Here is a 17492-nt window from a genome sequence, read left to right on the forward strand (position 1 = left end):
CCCGCCTCACGGTGGCGCGCAGCCCAGGCGACGGCTGAGTGGCATCTCCCCACCGAGGAGTCCGCCGCTGGGCCTAGCAACCACCACCAATCCTCTCCGTGGCCCGGTCGCTTTTACGACAGAAGCCCCGCCCCTCGCGCGCCACTGGGGGCGGGAAGGAGGTGTGCTGCCCGCCCCAGCCAATCCACGCAGCTACCGCCGGTCCTGCGTTCTTCCATAGGCCGAGAGCTGCGGCGTGGCTCGGACGTAAGGCGTGGCCAACTGTCGTGAGGCGGGCCCGCGGGGCTAGAGCGCTCTGGGCCGCAGCTGGGTCGGCGTAGTGTCATTGGGCTCCAAGGAGCGTCTGCGGCGCGGGGAATAGAAGAGGCCTGGGTCGGACACTGCCATGGCCAGCGCGCTGGTTCGGAAAGCGGCGGACTATGTCCGGAGCAAGGACTTCCGGGACTACCTCATGAGGTGAAGGAGCAGCCGAGGGAGGCGGAGGCGGAATCCGGGAGGGGCTCCCCGACGCTGGCCGGAGGGCGCGGTGGGACCCAGCGGCGCAGATCCGGCGACCGTGGGAACGCTCCTCTTGTGCGGGGCGACAGGGAAGGTGCCCCTCTCACCTGGTGATCGAGGATACCCTCTGGGGCCAGGTGACAGCAGGATGCCACTTCCGTTCGGTGACAGGGGACGCTCCTTTCGGGCGGGATGACAATAGGGACTTCCCCTGCTTCGGGTGATATTGGTGCGCTCCTCCCATTCGGCGACCTAGGGAACGGCCCTTTCGGGCGGTGTGACAATGAGGACACCCCTCCCCCCCAGTGACATTGGAGCTCTTTCCCTTCTGTGACCGAGGGGATATTTCTCCCGGGTGCGGTGGCAGTCACGACGCCTCTCTTGCCCGCTAACTCTGGGGACAGAGAGGATGCTCTCTGGAGCAGGGTGACACTGGGGACACCTCTTCCTCCGGGTGACCCTGAGCTCCCCTTTTGGCCAAATGCCTAGAACGGGTAGTTGTGGGCGCAGGCTCCTCCCTCGGCACCTGCGAGCAGGTGTTCGGCCGCGGCGCCGGGCTTTGGGCAGAGAAAGGGCTGCGAAGGCTGCTGCGGGTGCAGGTGTGGGCGTGGGCGCGTCCTTGTCCTCCGAATTTAACCCCGCGGGCGTTGCAGATGAGCCTCTAATCGGAGTCCAGAGCTTGCTTTCATGACACGAAAATAGAATGTGCTGTAGCGAGGTCATTTTTCCTTTTTCCCTTTTTAAGGACTTTATGCGCAAGAACGAATACGGTTCAGATGCCTATATTTACGAGTATTCTCGCAACCAAAGTAAACTGGTGTGTTTCTAAAAACATACCTTTTTTAAAAGTTTTCTTTTCCATAGACTCTTCCTTTTATTCTAACACAAAGGACGTTCCTTTGAAAGAGTTGATAGTTGTGTAATTTATTTTTACTTCGAGTCTTGAGGTGCTGATTTTTCTTAAGTGTATAACATAACTTTGAAACTATTAAAAGTTATTTAGGAGCATAGTTTTAGTTTATTTTCATGATCTTGAGAACTAGGTAAGTATAGATCTGTGTTTCTTTTTCTTTCTTTCTCTTTTCATTAGTTAATAGTGTGTTAATGAGGTAAAGTCATGAAAGCTACTGAGAAAAAAGTCCTATTATATCCATCCAGACTATTGTATGATGCAACTTGATTACAGCAATTAAGATTAATTTTATAAATCCTAAATTTTAGTGTAGATAACTTTTTACTTCTAATTTTACAAAGGAGTAGGGTAATAAAATTTTAATCTGTTGTATGGTGAATTTGGGAACAGTAGCTTCACCCCTGACTCCAGAAAAGAAATTTCAATGCTTAAATATGACTGATTAATTAAAACAAGTATTTAGTACTGTGGGGCATGGCAGTTTATCAGGTAAATCTGAGGAAAATTTGAGCAAAGTAGGAATGTAAAGACATATTCTTAGTCATTACAGTTAAATTTCTTTACTGCATTAAACATTACATTCTTTAGCTTTTCACTAATGTTTCCTTTTTGTATAATAAGCCTTCCTGATAGTTAGATACACCTGAGGAAAACATGTGGTATGATTAAGAATAAAGATAATTATGCCTTAGGAATATAAAGATTCTGCTATTTATTACTTACCAGGTCTATTACATAGGAGAATATATACTGTGCTAGATAAGAGTTCTGCCAATAATTAAATCACTTAAATATTATGTCAATGTTGAATAATATTAAGTAATGACTGAGTTTCATTAGATACAATGATGGTGTTGTTAACCCAAGTGACAAGTGTGAATGTGAGCAATGGGTTTGAATCCTAGCCTATGGTCTTCTAGCTTTGTGAACTTGTCAAAGCTCTTTTGCTTTGGCAGCTGTTTAGTGATGTAGCACTGTGCTTGACAAAACTGAGTGTTCCTATACTTGATCATAGCCAAAAGGCCAAGAAGCAATGACAAAACTGTTTAGCTGATTTTTAAATTGTAATTAATATTGCATGTTTAATCTGGATTTATGGCACTTTCTTCTTTGGTGGTATTTTTCTTTTTTTTTTTTTTGGTGCCAGAGATCAAGCTCAGGACCTTGCACTTGCATGGCAGGTGGTGGAACCACTGAGCTAAATCCCTGGCCCTTGTTTTGTTATTGGGTTTGTTTTTTGTTTGTTTGTTTGCTTTTTTGGTTTTTTGAGACAGGGTCTCACTATGTAGTTGAGACTGACCTGGAACTCACTATGTAGTCCAGCTGGTCTCAAACTCACAGCAATTCTCCTGCCTCAGCCTCCCGAGTGCTGGAATTACAGACATGTACCACCATGCCTGTCCTTTGTTTTATTTATTTATTTTTTTTTTTTGAGACAGGGTCTCACTATGTAGTTCAGGCTGGCATCGAACTTACTGTTTAATCCAGACTGGCCTCAAATGTGTAGCAATCAGTGCTGGGATTACAGGCATGCACCACCACACCTGGCTTATGCTCACTTTATTCTATTACAGAAGCCATTTGGTGGAAATACCTCTCTTTTCTCATCAATAAGGACTTTGAATCAAGAACTTCCTGGATTCTATTCCAATATAGAAACTATTCTTATTTGTAGTAACAAATTAAAGAAAGTAGCCTTTGCTCTTTTCTCCTCTCACTCTTTTTGGATTTTTAGTTTAGAAGAATAAATTAGAATACACAAACAAATTTGAGGTAGTAAGTATATTTTAAAACTGAGTTAAAATCTGTACAATTTATTCTACAGATTAACTTCCCTTAATTTCAGTATGTATGTTACATTAGAGATGAATGAGGACACACACACTTTTATTAGGTAGAACCTAGATCATACAGTGTTTTAAAATCTGTTAATCATTAGCACGCTTACAAATTTGAGGTTAGTGAGATGTTTACAGTGAATGTTTTCAAGTTAATAAGGTATCCTATTCTAAGTTAATTTTAATGTTTGAATTTCTAGGACAGCTTTAAGAATTTATACTCATTACCCTGGTAAAAAGTTACGGTAGAATAAAAGGGAATGTTTCCCAAACTTATGGAATATTAGTGTTAAAAGAGACTTTAGAAATCAGTCCAGTGCTTCACTTGCCACATGAGAAAACTGTTAGGTAGAAAGCAGAAAGACAACTTGAGAACTTCTCAAATTTGTGAAGCCAAAGGAAAAGTGTCAGCTTAAGAATTAAAGGAGAATAGTCATGCACAGAAATGATTCTAAGTGGAAATAATTTTTTATGTACTTTTTGCTGTGCCTCTCTGTTCTGTCTGACAAACTTCTTCTCATACTCTGCCTTTAGACTCTTTGAGCACTTGCCTGATGTGCAATTAGCCTTTAGAAATTTAATAAAATTAAAAGTGTTTAAAGCAAGACTCGCCTAATGGTCCTTTGATATCTGAATAGTCCAGTTTAAAGAGGTCTTTAATGTCATTTAATTCAGTTTCAGCCAGCTAAATATACAGTTCAAAATCACAATTCTACTAATTAAAACTCTATCATCTTAATTTGAACTAGAAAATTGGATAAAATTAGAGAATAAATGAAATCTAGGTGAGCATTTTTAGCATGGTATAGAGTTACAATCTAGAATATCTCAAAATCTTCCCTGACTCTACATACTACTATAAATAGACTGGGGTAGGCCTCAGTTGATTCATTTTAGTATTGTGAAAGTATTAAATTATAAATAAGTTTATAGGTTAGTTGTAAATTCCTTATTATTCCCAGTACTTCGAGAGAAAGCTGTCAATTCTTGTTATTTTATGAAAATAGGATACTGGGATTGGCAGTACTCAGAAGACATGAAATGTCTGAGCTTAGAAGAAACCTTGAGCCAACCAATTACTATTCTAATTTAAGGGAAAGCAAAGCTAAAGTCTTTTCCAAGATAGTCCTCTTACATCACCCTGTTCCATCAAACTTTAGATTGAAATAATAGAAGTACTTGAAAATACTTCATTAGAAGAGTAGTACTTACTGTGTTTCCCAGTATATTATTTGATGCTGCCAGTCAAACCGAGGGCCTTGTATATGCTAAGCAGACCCTCTACCAATGAGCTATATCCCCAGCCCACCACTACTTTTTAACATTATACGTGAAGTCTTGGCTAATACAGGAAAATATTTTTAAAGTACATATTGGGAAGGAAGGAGCAAAACTATCTTTGTTAGCAGATAATATAGTCATCTATAGAGAAAATCTGAAAGAATTAATAAACGTGAACTAGTAAGTAATTATGGGAAGGATTAAGATTTTTTTGTTTGTTTAGTGGGTTTTTTTGGGGGGGGTTGTTTTGTTTTTTAGAGATAGGGTCTTGATCTAGTTCAGACAAGTATTGAATTCACTATGTAGCCCAGGCTGGCCTTGAACTCAGTCAGGATCCTCCTGCCTCCGCCTCCTTAGTGTTGGGATTATAAGCAATTAAGATACAATGTTAATATAAAAGGTCAATTGCTTTCCCATATACTGGCAATTTATGAATTGAAAAACAGTACCATTTACACTATACTCCCTAAAATGAAATACTTAGGTATAAATCTAGATAATATTTGTAAGATCTATATGAAGAAAACAATGAAAGATGCTAAAGAACTAAATGAACAGAGAGGCATTTTATATTCAGGGGAAGGAAGATTCAGTGTTGTCAAGGCAACTTAGCAAGTCTGGGATATAGTTCAGTGTTCTCTGGGTTCAATCCCCATATCATCAGAACATTTTTTTTAAGAAGAAAAAGACTTACTGTCAAGTTGCAATAATCAAAACAGTATGGTATTGACAAAAGAATAGACAGATCAATGGAGCAGAATGGACAGCCTAGAATAAATTAGTCAACTGAACTTGACAAAAGAGCCAAGGCAAACGATATAATAGAGATAGTCTTTTGAACAAATGGTGGTGGCTATACATATGCAAAAAATGTTTTTTAAAATCTAGGCACAGATCATCTACCTGTAACAAAATTTATTTAAATTTTACATTTGTAGCTGGGTGTGGTGGTACATGCCTATAATCCCAGAACTCAGGAGGTTGAGGCAGGAGGATCACCATGAGTTTGAAGTCACACTGGGCTGCATAGTGAATTCAAGGCCAGCCTGAACTACATAGTGAGACTGTGTCTCAAAAAATAAATAAATAGAATAAAAAGCAGGCAAAAGGCTTAGTAAATACTGTACCAAAAAGATATACAAGTGGCAAATAAGCATGCAACAAATATTGCACATCATATATCATCAGGGAAATGTAAACTAAAACAACATACCAATAAACTCCTATTAGAATAGTCAAAATATTCTAAACTAACAGCACCAAATGCCACTGAGGATGTGGAGCACCAGGAACTCTCATTCACTGTTGGTGAGGATATGAAATGGTTACAAGCCACTTTGGAAGGCAGCTTTCAGTTTCTTAAAAAAATAAACATACTTTGACCATACAATCTAGTAATTGTGTTCCTTGGTATTTATCCAAAGGAGTTGAAAACTTACATCCACACAAAGATCTTCACATTGTTGTTTATAGCAGCTTTATTCATAATTCCCAAAATTTGGAATCAAATCAGACATCTTTAGTAAGTGAATGGAAAAGCAGTGGTACCTCCAGGTAATATAATATTATTCAGCACTGAAAAGAAATCAGCTGTAAAACCATGAAAAGGCATGAAGGAAATTAAGTGCCCAATACCAAGTGAAAGAAACCAATCTGAAAAGACTATGTTGTACCTGGCTCCAACTATATGCTTTATGGAAATGGCAATATTATGGAGATGATAAAAAGAACAGTGGTTGGTTGCCAGGGGTGAGAGGGGAGGGAGATATGGTTAGGGAGAGCACAGAGGATCTTTAGGATAATGGAACCCCTATATGACACTGCAATGATGGATACATACCATTATACCTTTATCCAAAACCAGAGAACATGTAGTTTCTCCACTTTCAGAGTTTAAGGTCATAAATATGCCCAAGTAAGGGAAGGTGGTCAATCCTCCATCTGCCTAGAAAGCGAAATGGTGAGAGCTAAAGAAAAAAAGACAATAGAGACTTATGCAATTTCAAAGCATATGGAAGGCCATGAGGTCAGTGCCAGAGGGTAAGCAAATACAGTCACTTCAAGCTTGCCACTATTTATTGGGTTCATACAATAATTGGAGGGAATATCAGATGACTCAGAGGGCAATGATAATCCTATGTAGAGGATTTTATAACTGGAGGGGGCATCAGATGACTCAGAGGGTGATGGTAATCCTATGACAATGAGGACCTTATACTGATAAGGATCTTACATTGATGAAGAGCTTATATTGATTAGGATGGTGAGATGAGCAAAACTTTCTTAACAACAGTAGGTGGGATGAGTGAAGCTGATAAGGAATTTGTCCCTCCCCAGGTGAAACTTTTTTTTTTTAATTACTACTCACTTCTCAAAGAACTAGGATATCTTTAGCTGTTGTAATCTTGCCCTTGAGCATCCCAGATTTGCCTACACTTTTGAATTAAGGTCTTTCTAAGTAGCCTTGATAACACTGAATCTTCCTACCCATGAATATAAAATATCTCTCCGTTCATTTAGTTCTTTAGCATCTTTCATTGTTTTCTTCATATAGCTGTTACACATATTATCTAGATTTATACCTATTTCATTTTAGGTGGTGTAGTGGATTCATACACTGATGAATTCAGCCACTGAGTGTGATTTTGGGAGATAAGGCCTGATCCAAAGAGACAGGTCACTGGACGCATGACCTGGATATCTCCCTCCCTGTCTCTTCCCTCTTCTCTCTGCTTCCTGCCCACCATGATGTGAGCAGCTTTCTTCATCTCAGACTCTTCTACCATGCTCTTTCTGCCTTGAAAACAGCCAGCCAAGGACTATAACTATGAGCCAAAATAAACCTTTCCTCTAAGTTGTGGATAGCAAATATCTTGCCCTAGCAAGGAGAAAGTGACTGAGACAGATTTTGATATAAGGGGTTGGGGTCATTGCTGTGACTATACTTGATGATATGGTTCAAAAGCCTTTGGAAGTTGTTCACCAGAGGAGTTTAGAAAGGTTTGGAGATGCAGAATAGAGAAGACTTGGAATGCTATAAACTGAGCTTAAGGGAAAATTCTGGTTGGATCTCAGAAGATCAGAATGCTCATAGAAATGCAGATGGTAAAGGCCAGCTTCAGGAAGTGTCATTTGGGAAAAAGGACTCCATAGGCAAATGGACTCAAGGCAAAAAATGTGTCTACATTTGCCTATGTTTTTAGACTGTATGGGAAACTGAAGTTGAGGGCAGTAGATTAATCTGGTAGAGGAAATTTCAAAGGAGCCCAACATTCTGTCTGTTGCAAGGATACTTGTGTCTGCTTTCATACAGGATTTACATGAGAATTGGGAACAAAAAGCCCAATTGAAAAGTTTGGAACTTCACCAGAAAAGAAGTACCTGCAAAAATGAAGGAAAGGAGAGCATGGTTGGTGAAAAGATTAGCATTAAAAAGAATCCAAGTACTTTGCATCAGGATAATAGGAAACATGCCTTAAAGGAATCTCAGGAATCAGACCCTGTGCTTTCTTTCCCAAGCCCCAAAATACAAAACTATAAAGTTTTGAGAAGAGAGCCTGGACATCCCTAAAGATTGGTTTCCCAAGAAAGCAGCTAAGACAAGTCTGTACCTTTTAAAGATTGTGACCTCATCACTGTCACTCTGAGGACCAAACTTCTAGCACATAAACCCTTGAGGAATAAATCACATCCAAATTATAGTAATCTCCAAGTTGAAACTTCATATTTCAATTATTATATCTTTTAAAATATTTTATAGGGAATAAAAATGCCCTTGGTAATTTATAGTTACATAAAACACTTGTGTTCACATCCTGGAAAGATATTTTAGGGAGAGTAATGTTATGGGTAACTGTTCTAGCTAGGTTATGTTGTCTGATCTGGTGAGGTAATTGATGCCTCTCTGTGGAAAATGCCATGCCCAATTTGTATTTGTTGTGAAATATAATTTTTGATGATATAATTTATTAGACAAGATCTCTCTATGGCTGTAGATATTTCATAATGGAATCTATATGAAGTATACTAGTACCATAAACAATTACTTTTATGTTATAAATTAGAAATTCTGTGACCTCTAAATCAAAAGAACACAGAAAGTTTAGACTTGAATTCATTCATAAAGAATGCTATTATTTTATTTCAATAACTTTTAAAAAGCTAAATTTTGAGATTTTGGCTTATGGTTACACTATATTCTGGCAAAATAAATTACTGTTTCAGAGATCAGAGTAATTTGCTATAAAACTTTTGATGTTTTTAAAAGATAACAAGTTTTCACTGTTCACGCATTTTACTTTGATAAATACTTTAAGTTCCCAGCACCACTTTTTAATCTATCTATCTATCTATCTATCTATCTATCTATCTATCTATCTATTTATTTTGCTACTGGGGTCAAATTTGGGACCTTGTGCTTGTGAGGCAGGTGGTGCAACCACTGAGCTAAATCCCTATCCCCTTCAGCACCACTTTAGATAACTCAGCAGTAACAAATGTACACACCTCTATAGGCTTACATTCTGATGAAATTTTAGCAGTCAGTAGAAATGGAAAGTTCACTCTTAGTAAAACCTTCAGTAGTGCACCTCTCTCCAACTTGTCCTTTCCAAATAAGTACCCTTCCAAGGTTGTGCTGTCCAACTTAAGAGCCACAAGCCATGGGTCGCTACTGAGTATTTGGAATATGGAGTGTCCAAAGTGTGACTACAGAGTACATACCAGGCTTCAAATAATACAAAACAATGTAAAATATCTAATAATTCTTATTGATTATATGTTCAAAATATTTTTATAATTAGAATAAACTAATAAAACTTAAAATATGATATATAGATATTCTAAAATTACATGTGAGTATGTGGTTTTATAATGTACATTATGTTTAGACCGCTCTGCTCTAAACATTAAGGTTACTTTTAATAATTTTAAAAATGAATTTTATAAGTCAAAGTTGTTATTAGAAATATTACTTAATCTCAAAAAAGAAGAGAAAATATACCGTAGTCCTATTACTAAATCTTGAATATGTGTGAAATTGAAGTAACCTATAGAACCAGCTCTTTGCAACCATCTGATCTTTTTTTTTTTTTTCCATGTCTTCCCTGACTGAACCTTTGTGACTCCTCACAAAATAGTACGGTAAGAAAATTGTTTCTATACATTCCAGGCTCTTAGAGACTTTCTGCATTAGCAGAGCTATGAATAACAGGCATGATATCCTTTGTTTGGGATGGCCTATCTACTCGCCCTGCTAGACAGTGAGCTGTAGGTGAAGTGCTCCCCCATGCTCTCTCTCTGTGAGAATCATGCATAGGGGGCTGTAGCTGTCCTGTGTAGAAAGGACCATGTAATGTTTGAATGATTACAGTCACTTCAGAGCCTGCCAACTGGTGAAAGGAATAGAGAGGAGAGGAAGCAGGGAAAGATGGTTCTTTCTGTAGCATGGAACTTGCTTTCATGGTTTGATTTCTCCAAAATGCTGCTTCTTTCTGTTTGAAATTTTTACAGTCATAATTAAGAATTATAATTGAGCAAAGTTATATTCTCATTTTATCCAAATACATTTTCTCTTGAAATATTAATAATGAAATTTCTTATTTTTCTAGAAAGTGACTAATGAATAGATCAAACATTATTCTAAAAAAAGGAAGCGAGAATTTTATAGTTAATGGAAAGTATGCATTATAAACTTTCTAAGGTTAGGTATTTAGCAAACTAGTATCAAAGCAATTTATACCTTTTGTGTGTGTGTGTGTGGTTTTTTTTTTGTGTAGTCTTGTTTTGTTTTTGCTGTTCTGGAGATTGAATGCAGAGCTTCATACAATCTAGACAATTGACCTACCACGGAATACACTCCTAGCCCTTTGTTTTCTTTTTGTGCTGGAGGAGTTTTTGGTTGTTGTTGTTGTTTTGAGACAATGTCTCATAAGTTGCCCAGGCCCTCAGGTTTTCTAGTAAATAGGATTATAGACGTGCTCCACTGTGCTAGGTTTTGTGTTGTTTAAGGAATATAGTTTAGATGTAGCTCGATGCTTACAGTTGTAAGTGTATATACAATTCTTAGCTGGCAGAACTGTCTTATATAACCAAACATAAACTTTTAATACCATCATTTAACCAAGGCTACTTAAGGTTTTGGATCTAGGCCATTATCTGTTACTGCTATGAGAGAGGGCACCTGTGTACCTGGTGGTAGATAAACCATGGTTGAAAGCCCCTCTTAGAATACATCTTCAGGGTTTATGACAGTCCACATAGTCTGTGCATGAAAAAGTAGACATTGAGACCACCATACAGTATAGTGAAGTGGCAAGACATTTAAATAGGAAAAGAGACAAAAATAGACTAAGTAGAGAGAGTCCTGGTCAAAAAAGGAGGAAAAAGAAAATGAACATGGAATAATAGAGTTGAAAAACAAAGCATCACCCAATAAAAGGACAGGCAGAAAAAGAAGCAGGTAAAGTAGGTAAGGGAGAAATAAGTACTTTTCTTAGAAAAGTATGGAAATAAAAATAAAGGAGAAACAGCTACTGTATCTAAATATAAGAAATTTAAACTTCAGTGTTTTACTCAGATAAGAATATAAGACTAAGTAGGCAGCCCAGAATCTCAGAGATTCCTTAAACAACCATGCCTAATTAGAGGGATTATAACTGAAATTCAACCCTAAAGTCCCTGCCATGCTGCCTGAACAGGAACTTTGACATAGAAAGCATGGGTCTCACGGCTCACAGTTAAGCATGTTAAGTAAACATTTCAAAATATTCTTACATAAAAAAATCATACCAGATGTAATTCTCATTAATTTTTCCTTTATATCCCTTGGTTTTTCACATCTTAGGGTACTTTGGGCTCTAACTGCCCCTACTCAGTAATAGAAAAGCAAGGTCTAGAAATGTATTCCACAGTCTGAATTTTTGCTGTGATACGCAGAAGTCTTGTGAGGACCACTTCACTGTTTAATGTTCTGATATTTAAAAGGCAAATTTAACCAACAGTATGTGGTTTCTTTCAGATTTTAAAATATTTATAAATCTCATATAAAAAACAATTTTAATGGATAAAATCCATGAGCCTTATTTCTTTAGCCTCAGAAATTAAATTGGACATGGCTACTTTACACATTGACAACTTAAAAATTTTGGTAACCTTGGATGGTCATAGTTGCAGAGTGCAAAACTGCTGGTCCATTTCTTTACTGTAAGTTTTTACTATTCAAAAGTATTTTTCCAATCTTAATTTCTTACTATGTGGGATCCTAAGTGTTGAAATCTGAGTTCTCCGATCTTAGTATAGCTCATATAAACTAAAAAACATTCTCTTCCTTTATTAAGTTCCGTTCTTCAGAAAAGATATCCAATCTGGGCGTGGTAGTGCACACCTAAAATCCCAGCACTTGGGAGGCTAAGACAGGGGGATCACTGCAAAATCAAGAACAGCCTGAACTACAAGGCGAGACCCTGTCTCAGACACACACACACACACACACACACACACACACACACACACACACACACAAATATCCCATTTAAGGAATATCTGAATTTTAAGTATCTTTAACAAATGTTTTATAAAAACTTGAAAAAGGGCATTTTGATAGATTTAAATATATTGTGGAGAATAATCCTAATAAGGTCTCAATTATAGCAAAAGTGAATTGTGTGAGAAGTTAGTTTTATTGTTAAATTGTCCAGATGGGATAGATTGCTGAGTGGTAACCTGAAAATTGATGGGGATGTTAGTAAATTGGCAAATCCTTTCTAGCACTGGGCTGTCTTGTTAGAACTGCTAACTAGTATGAAAACACTTGAACAATCAGACCTCACTGTTAACCATCCATAAATTAAACTTGCAAAGTATAAACATGAAGCTTGCTTTCACATATTCACATTGTTTGAACTGAGGGAAATTGCAGCTGTTTATGGTTCCGCCCTAACTTTTTCCTCTTTCTTCTTCTTTTCTCATTTTTTGTAGCATTTTTGGGGCCCAGTAGCCAACTGGGGTCTCCCAATTGCTGCCATCAATGACATGAACAAGTCTCCAGAGATTATCAGTGGGCGGATGACATTTGGTAAGGACTCAGACTGGGTGAAGAAGGAGCACTGTACACCTACCAGAGCCCTTGCTTACATTCCACATTTGTAGCACTAAATGCTATGTTATGATCACTGTTAGTCACTTAAAAGAATATGATGGCACTAAAGAGTACAACATGTCTATGCAAAGGAACAGGGTTAATTTGAAGTATTTGAGAAATAGTGACATCCTGTTTGCATTGCAGATTTGGTACATTCTGTTGAAGAATATGTTTTCTTAATAGGCAGCCCAACAGATTTATATTGTAAACTCAGTTTGGCGAAATGTCACTAAGTTTACTTGAAAACCCAATATTTGAACATATAACTATTATGGAAGGAATAAATAGCAATTCTTTCAGATAATGCTTATGAGCAATTCTAGAGAGACAGAAAAAGTGGCAGGAGCTAATTTCAGCTTATTCTTGCTAATGAATATTTTCCTACAAAAATTAAGTGATAACAAAAGTGCGCCACAATACAGTGAAATATTTCATGAACTTTCCACTCTTACAGGCATGTAAGCAATAGTTTTTACCATCTGCCAAGGGTTTAGCAGAAGAGTTCTTTTTGACTAACAGAATTGACCTATTAATCTCTGTGGTCCTCTCATCCCTAAGTTGTGTGTGTGTGTGTGTGTGTGTGTGTGTGTGTGTGTGTGTGGTGCTGGAGGTCAAACCCAGCACCTTGTGTATGCTAGGCAAGTGCTGGACCACTGAGCTATATCCTAGCCTCTTGTGTTTTCTAGGTGAGTTACTGATGTTCTTTGCTTTGATATTTTTGCAGCCCTCTGTTGCTATTCTTTGACATTCATGAGATTTGCCTACAAGGTACAGCCTCGAAACTGGCTTCTGTTTGCATGCCATGCAACAAATGAAGTAGCCCAGATCATTCAGGGAAGTCGGCTGATCAAATATGAGTAAGCAGATTCCAGTTTAATCATTTAAGTTTGGGAGAATTGGGTCAATGAAATTGAGATCTTGTCTTAAGAGGCAGTAGGGAACTGGGGTATGTGTGTTTCTTGATGGGGAAACCTGACTTATTAAACATCCAAAATAGGATATTACTGTTTTTATAAAATCATAAGGTATGTTAAATGTTATGTAAAGGTGTCTTTTAAAGTCATGTAGAATCTCCAAGCCTGGCAGTGAAATTTGTTTCTCATTTGATTTCTTTATGATTATTTCCAGGATGAGTAAGAAGGCATCTGCCTAGCAATGGGAAGAGCCAGCTCTTTAAGGGACAGCACCCCAGCCACTGCTACCGACTCACAGATTCCATCAGCATAAAGTCTTGCTAAGGAGAAAATAAAGAATGCTATTTTTACTACCCATACCATTTTTATAGAAATAGCTGAGAGTTCCTAAACCAACTCTCTGCTGCCTTATAACACTGATTATTTTATTTCTCTTCATAAAGAGTTGTTCAAAATATGCAACTAATGTAATAATTTCTGATGATGGTTTTATCTGCATAATATATATATATATTATCTAGTATTAGTGAAAAACTAAAGAGAACAAAATTTTTTAACTAGTTGCACTTAAGTCCTCAAAATCCTTGACTTTTTATTTAATGACCACATGCTATCCAATAGCTGGCCATACACCTAAAATCTGATTTTCTGTGTTTCAGAAGTATCTGTGTATTTTCATGCAGTGTGTATATTGAGATGCTGTAACTTTATGGCAATAAATGATTTAAATATTTGTTATATGAGTGTGACTATCTTGCTGTATTTGTTAGGAAACTCAAGAACTGTATACCTGAAAAGACACAGGTGAAAAACAGGAGGACAACATTAAAGTAATAGTGGTTGCATAGCTAAAATGTGTAAGCAAAGACTTGGGCTGATGTAATACCTGGTTATTTTAAAAGCCCAATAGTATATAGAATTGGAAGGCCCGTTTCTTCTGGAAAACACCAGAGTCCCAGCTATTCAGAATGTGCATTACCAGGCTGTTCTTTCTTTGGGACCTCACTCAGCCTTTCTTAAAGAAGGAGCATAGCGCAGAAGCTGTGAAATACCTAGTGCTTTGTAGGATCAGGCCATTCCAACTGCCCTTGGCTCCCTCCCCGCCACTGCAACTGGGGCCATGGCAGGACAGACTCAGCTGGGAACAGTGCCAATCCCTACCTCCCTGGAGCTCATTCTTCCACAGTAACCTAGAATTGAAGTTGGTTAAAGGAACCAGCACTGGGCCCATGAATTGTATCACTGAGTTTAACAGTTTATTTTGTTTATCGTATAAACCACACTGGCAGAACATAACAACCATAACCCTTCTAGGCCTCCTCCTCCTTGGCTCAGTCCAGCCCAGCCTCCAGATTTATTTACCACCAATTTGTAGTTTTGGATCTTTCTCTTCTGCCTGGAGTACTGAGTCAGGAGCAAGGAGGTTCTCCACATCTTCTCAGGAAGATTGGCTAGCTTCTCACAGGGGTGAACGTGAGGTACACCAGCTAGAAGCACAAAGAGGTGCAGGGATGCAGGAGTAACTTATAGGAAATAAGAGCAAGAGAGGCCATGATAGGAGTTCAGTCAGTGGTTCTATCCACTGAGTGACAGGCCCATCAGCCCTTGGAACTTTGAGGTATAAGCACCCTGTGACCCAGCAATCAGTATCTGCAAATGCAGAAGGCAGCCTCTGAGTGCCATAAGGGAGCCACAATACCTTGCTGTCTGAGAGAGCCACAGGAAGCACTGAGCTGTCATATTCCACACAGCTAAGAACTAAGGAGACAGCAGCAAGAGAGCAAAATAAATGACTGAAACAGGGCAGGGTATGTATTTTCCTATTGAAACCTGATTCTTAATTTCCCACAGCATTGAGATCAGCCATGAAGAACTATACTCCAAGATTTTTCTTAAATTTCTTGGTTGCTTTAAATTCATCATATCTAATGTCAACTCTTAGCAAAAAAGACTCAGGACAGCTGGGAATTCACCTTATATGCAGTAGTTTTGTCAAAATAAGACTTAAGAGGTACACATTTAACCCCAGTGGACTTAGAGACAGAAATCTTGGGCAAAACAAAGACCCAGGCCCTGGGAAGCTTCTACTTTTTCCTTTCTCCTGGGAATTCTTTGAGCTTACTCTTCCGGAGACATATAAGTACATTATCTCAGCACTTGGTGAACATCTGCTTTGTTCCAAGAAAGCAGTGTATGTGGCAATGTTCAGTCCCAAGGACTAGAACTCAGATCCAGCCTCATCCACACTGGCTCTAGCCATGGTAACCTCAGCATTCTGGCATGAATTGGAGAACACATCAAGTGACGTAGACACATTGCCACAAGAGGATCAGCATTAAAATAATAGTGACAGCATGATGAAAATGGCCAGCTGCCCACAGGGGTGGCTGTGATGAAAATGTGTAAGCCAGTGTCTCGATGTAAAAGCCTAATAGTATACTCAGAACTTTAAAGGACTACATACAACATTCTCCCAAAATAATTCTAAAAATTAAGACCAATTTTCTTTCAGTAACATACAAATAATTTGAAGAGTCAAATGAGTTGTGACTTCCAACATACTGATACCAGCTGTCAACACTGGAGTGCCAACTGGTCTAGGCGGTAGTGGCAGTTCCTTCATAATCCTAGGACAGAGGTGACAGTTGCAAAAGCTTTCTTGCACAACCCAGAACCTCTCGGCCTGACAGTATGTCCTGGCCCACAGGGTGCATCCCCAGGCTGTTAGGGTGAGGAAATGAGAATCAGTGGCCTTTTGTTTCCTTAATTCTGAGTACAGATGGCTTCAGGTCACACACCTCATCTTTTACAGTCCTCTTTGCATGCTCCATGTAGTGGTAATATAGTTCTGCTACTTTGAACCTGAAGTTTAGTGCGATGGCCCTTTCTACATTTTTATCTTGGGTTTCTCAGATGTATTCTTAGGTTGATTAGTATGGAGAGTGTACAGACAAGAATGAGAAAAAAAAGCCCAAATTGGCATAATACCCGAGAACACTGAAATTATATCAGATCGCTGAGAAGGCATTTGATAGTTTCAAAATTGTCATTTCTATGTTAAGATCTAGGAGAATACTAAACCTCTAGGCTGTGTCTTCACAAGCAAAGAACAAGCAGCTCTGAGGACAGTCCTGGAGTATTAGTGCCCTTGGGGACTGAGAAAGGTGGAGACTGTAGTGGATTGCAGAGAGGAGCCAGCAAAGTTAGGAAAGTACAGTCCTCATGTTTCCCTCCCATGCCGCTGCTCAGCCAGTTTGGGTGTACAGGACTCCCAGGTTTTTTGTTAGTTTTGGCCTATGTAACATTAACTGTAGGATTGCCTCCTCTGCCAATCCTGTTGGGAAAGCTGGCTGCAGGCCAAAATCTACCTTACCTACATTTAGCTGAAGTTCATTAGCCTGCAGGCACAGATGCTTGCTTTTAGCCCATAACCTTTTAGGGGAGGGAGCTGTGAATTGAACCTAGGGCCTTCTGGTTGAATTTCTCATTCCCAGTCCTTTTTAAGTTAATTAATTAAGAGACAGAAAAGGTGTAGGGGAAGTGGGAAAGATAGGGGAAAGGAAATAAGGGACAAGAAAAAAATCTGAGAAAAGGAAAAGAATGGAAACAAAGTCTTTGTAAATAGAGGAGGGGGAGGGGTGAAGGGCAGGCAGGGGCATGGGGAAAATGAGAACCAAGATACATCATGTAAAGGTACAAGATCCCACTGATGAAGGTAACTGTACTTTATACTTAAAAAGTACCAATAAACTCAATAAGATTAAAAACAAGAGGGGGGAGTTGCTAAATTGCCCACACTGGGCTAGAACTTGTGATCCATTCTCTCTCTCTCTCTCCCCTAGAGCCTTTGCATTGAGCTACGTCTCTACTGCTTTTTTTTTTTTTTTTTTTTTTTTTTTTTTTTTTTT

General features: G+C 38.7%; 1 protein-coding gene across 2 annotated transcripts; it reads left to right on the plus strand.

The window, feature by feature from the left end:
* The first annotated feature begins 264 nt into the window (after positions 1-264).
* Mpc1 (mitochondrial pyruvate carrier 1) lies at positions 265-14291 on the plus strand. Of its 2 annotated transcripts, XM_010610554.3 has the most exons (5): positions 265-456; positions 9669-9672; positions 12508-12604; positions 13395-13527; positions 13799-14290. In XM_010610554.3, the coding sequence occupies exons 1-5, from the start codon at positions 386-388 to the stop codon at positions 13821-13823; spliced, it is 330 nt and encodes a 109-aa protein (XP_010608856.1). In that variant the 5' UTR covers positions 265-385; the 3' UTR covers positions 13824-14290. The 2 variants fall into 2 exon arrangements, with proteins under 2 accessions (XP_010608856.1, XP_033619219.1); XM_033763328.1 differs by lacking the exon at positions 9669-9672 and having other exon boundaries at positions 275-456; positions 13799-14291.
* Positions 14292-17492: the final 3201 nt, after the last annotated feature.

Source organism: Fukomys damarensis, unplaced genomic scaffold (genome assembly GCF_012274545.1).
Source record: "Fukomys damarensis isolate Sample0158 unplaced genomic scaffold, DMR_v1.0_HiC HiC_scaffold_14, whole genome shotgun sequence".
Classification (NCBI taxonomy): Eukaryota; Metazoa; Chordata; class Mammalia; order Rodentia; family Bathyergidae; genus Fukomys; species Fukomys damarensis.

Excerpts from the sequence above, each read along its gene's own strand:
- Mpc1 (XM_010610554.3), top strand. The coding sequence starts at position 386 with ATGGCCAGCGCGCTGGTTCGGAAAGCGGCGGACTATGTCCGGAGCAAG. Across the intron at positions 12,605-13,394 it reads CAGTGGGCGGATGACATTTG|CCCTCTGTTGCTATTCTTTG; the intron begins GTAAGGACTCAG and ends ATATTTTTGCAG. Across the intron at positions 13,528-13,798 it reads AGTCGGCTGATCAAATATGA|GATGAGTAAGAAGGCATCTG; the intron begins GTAAGCAGATTC and ends GATTATTTCCAG.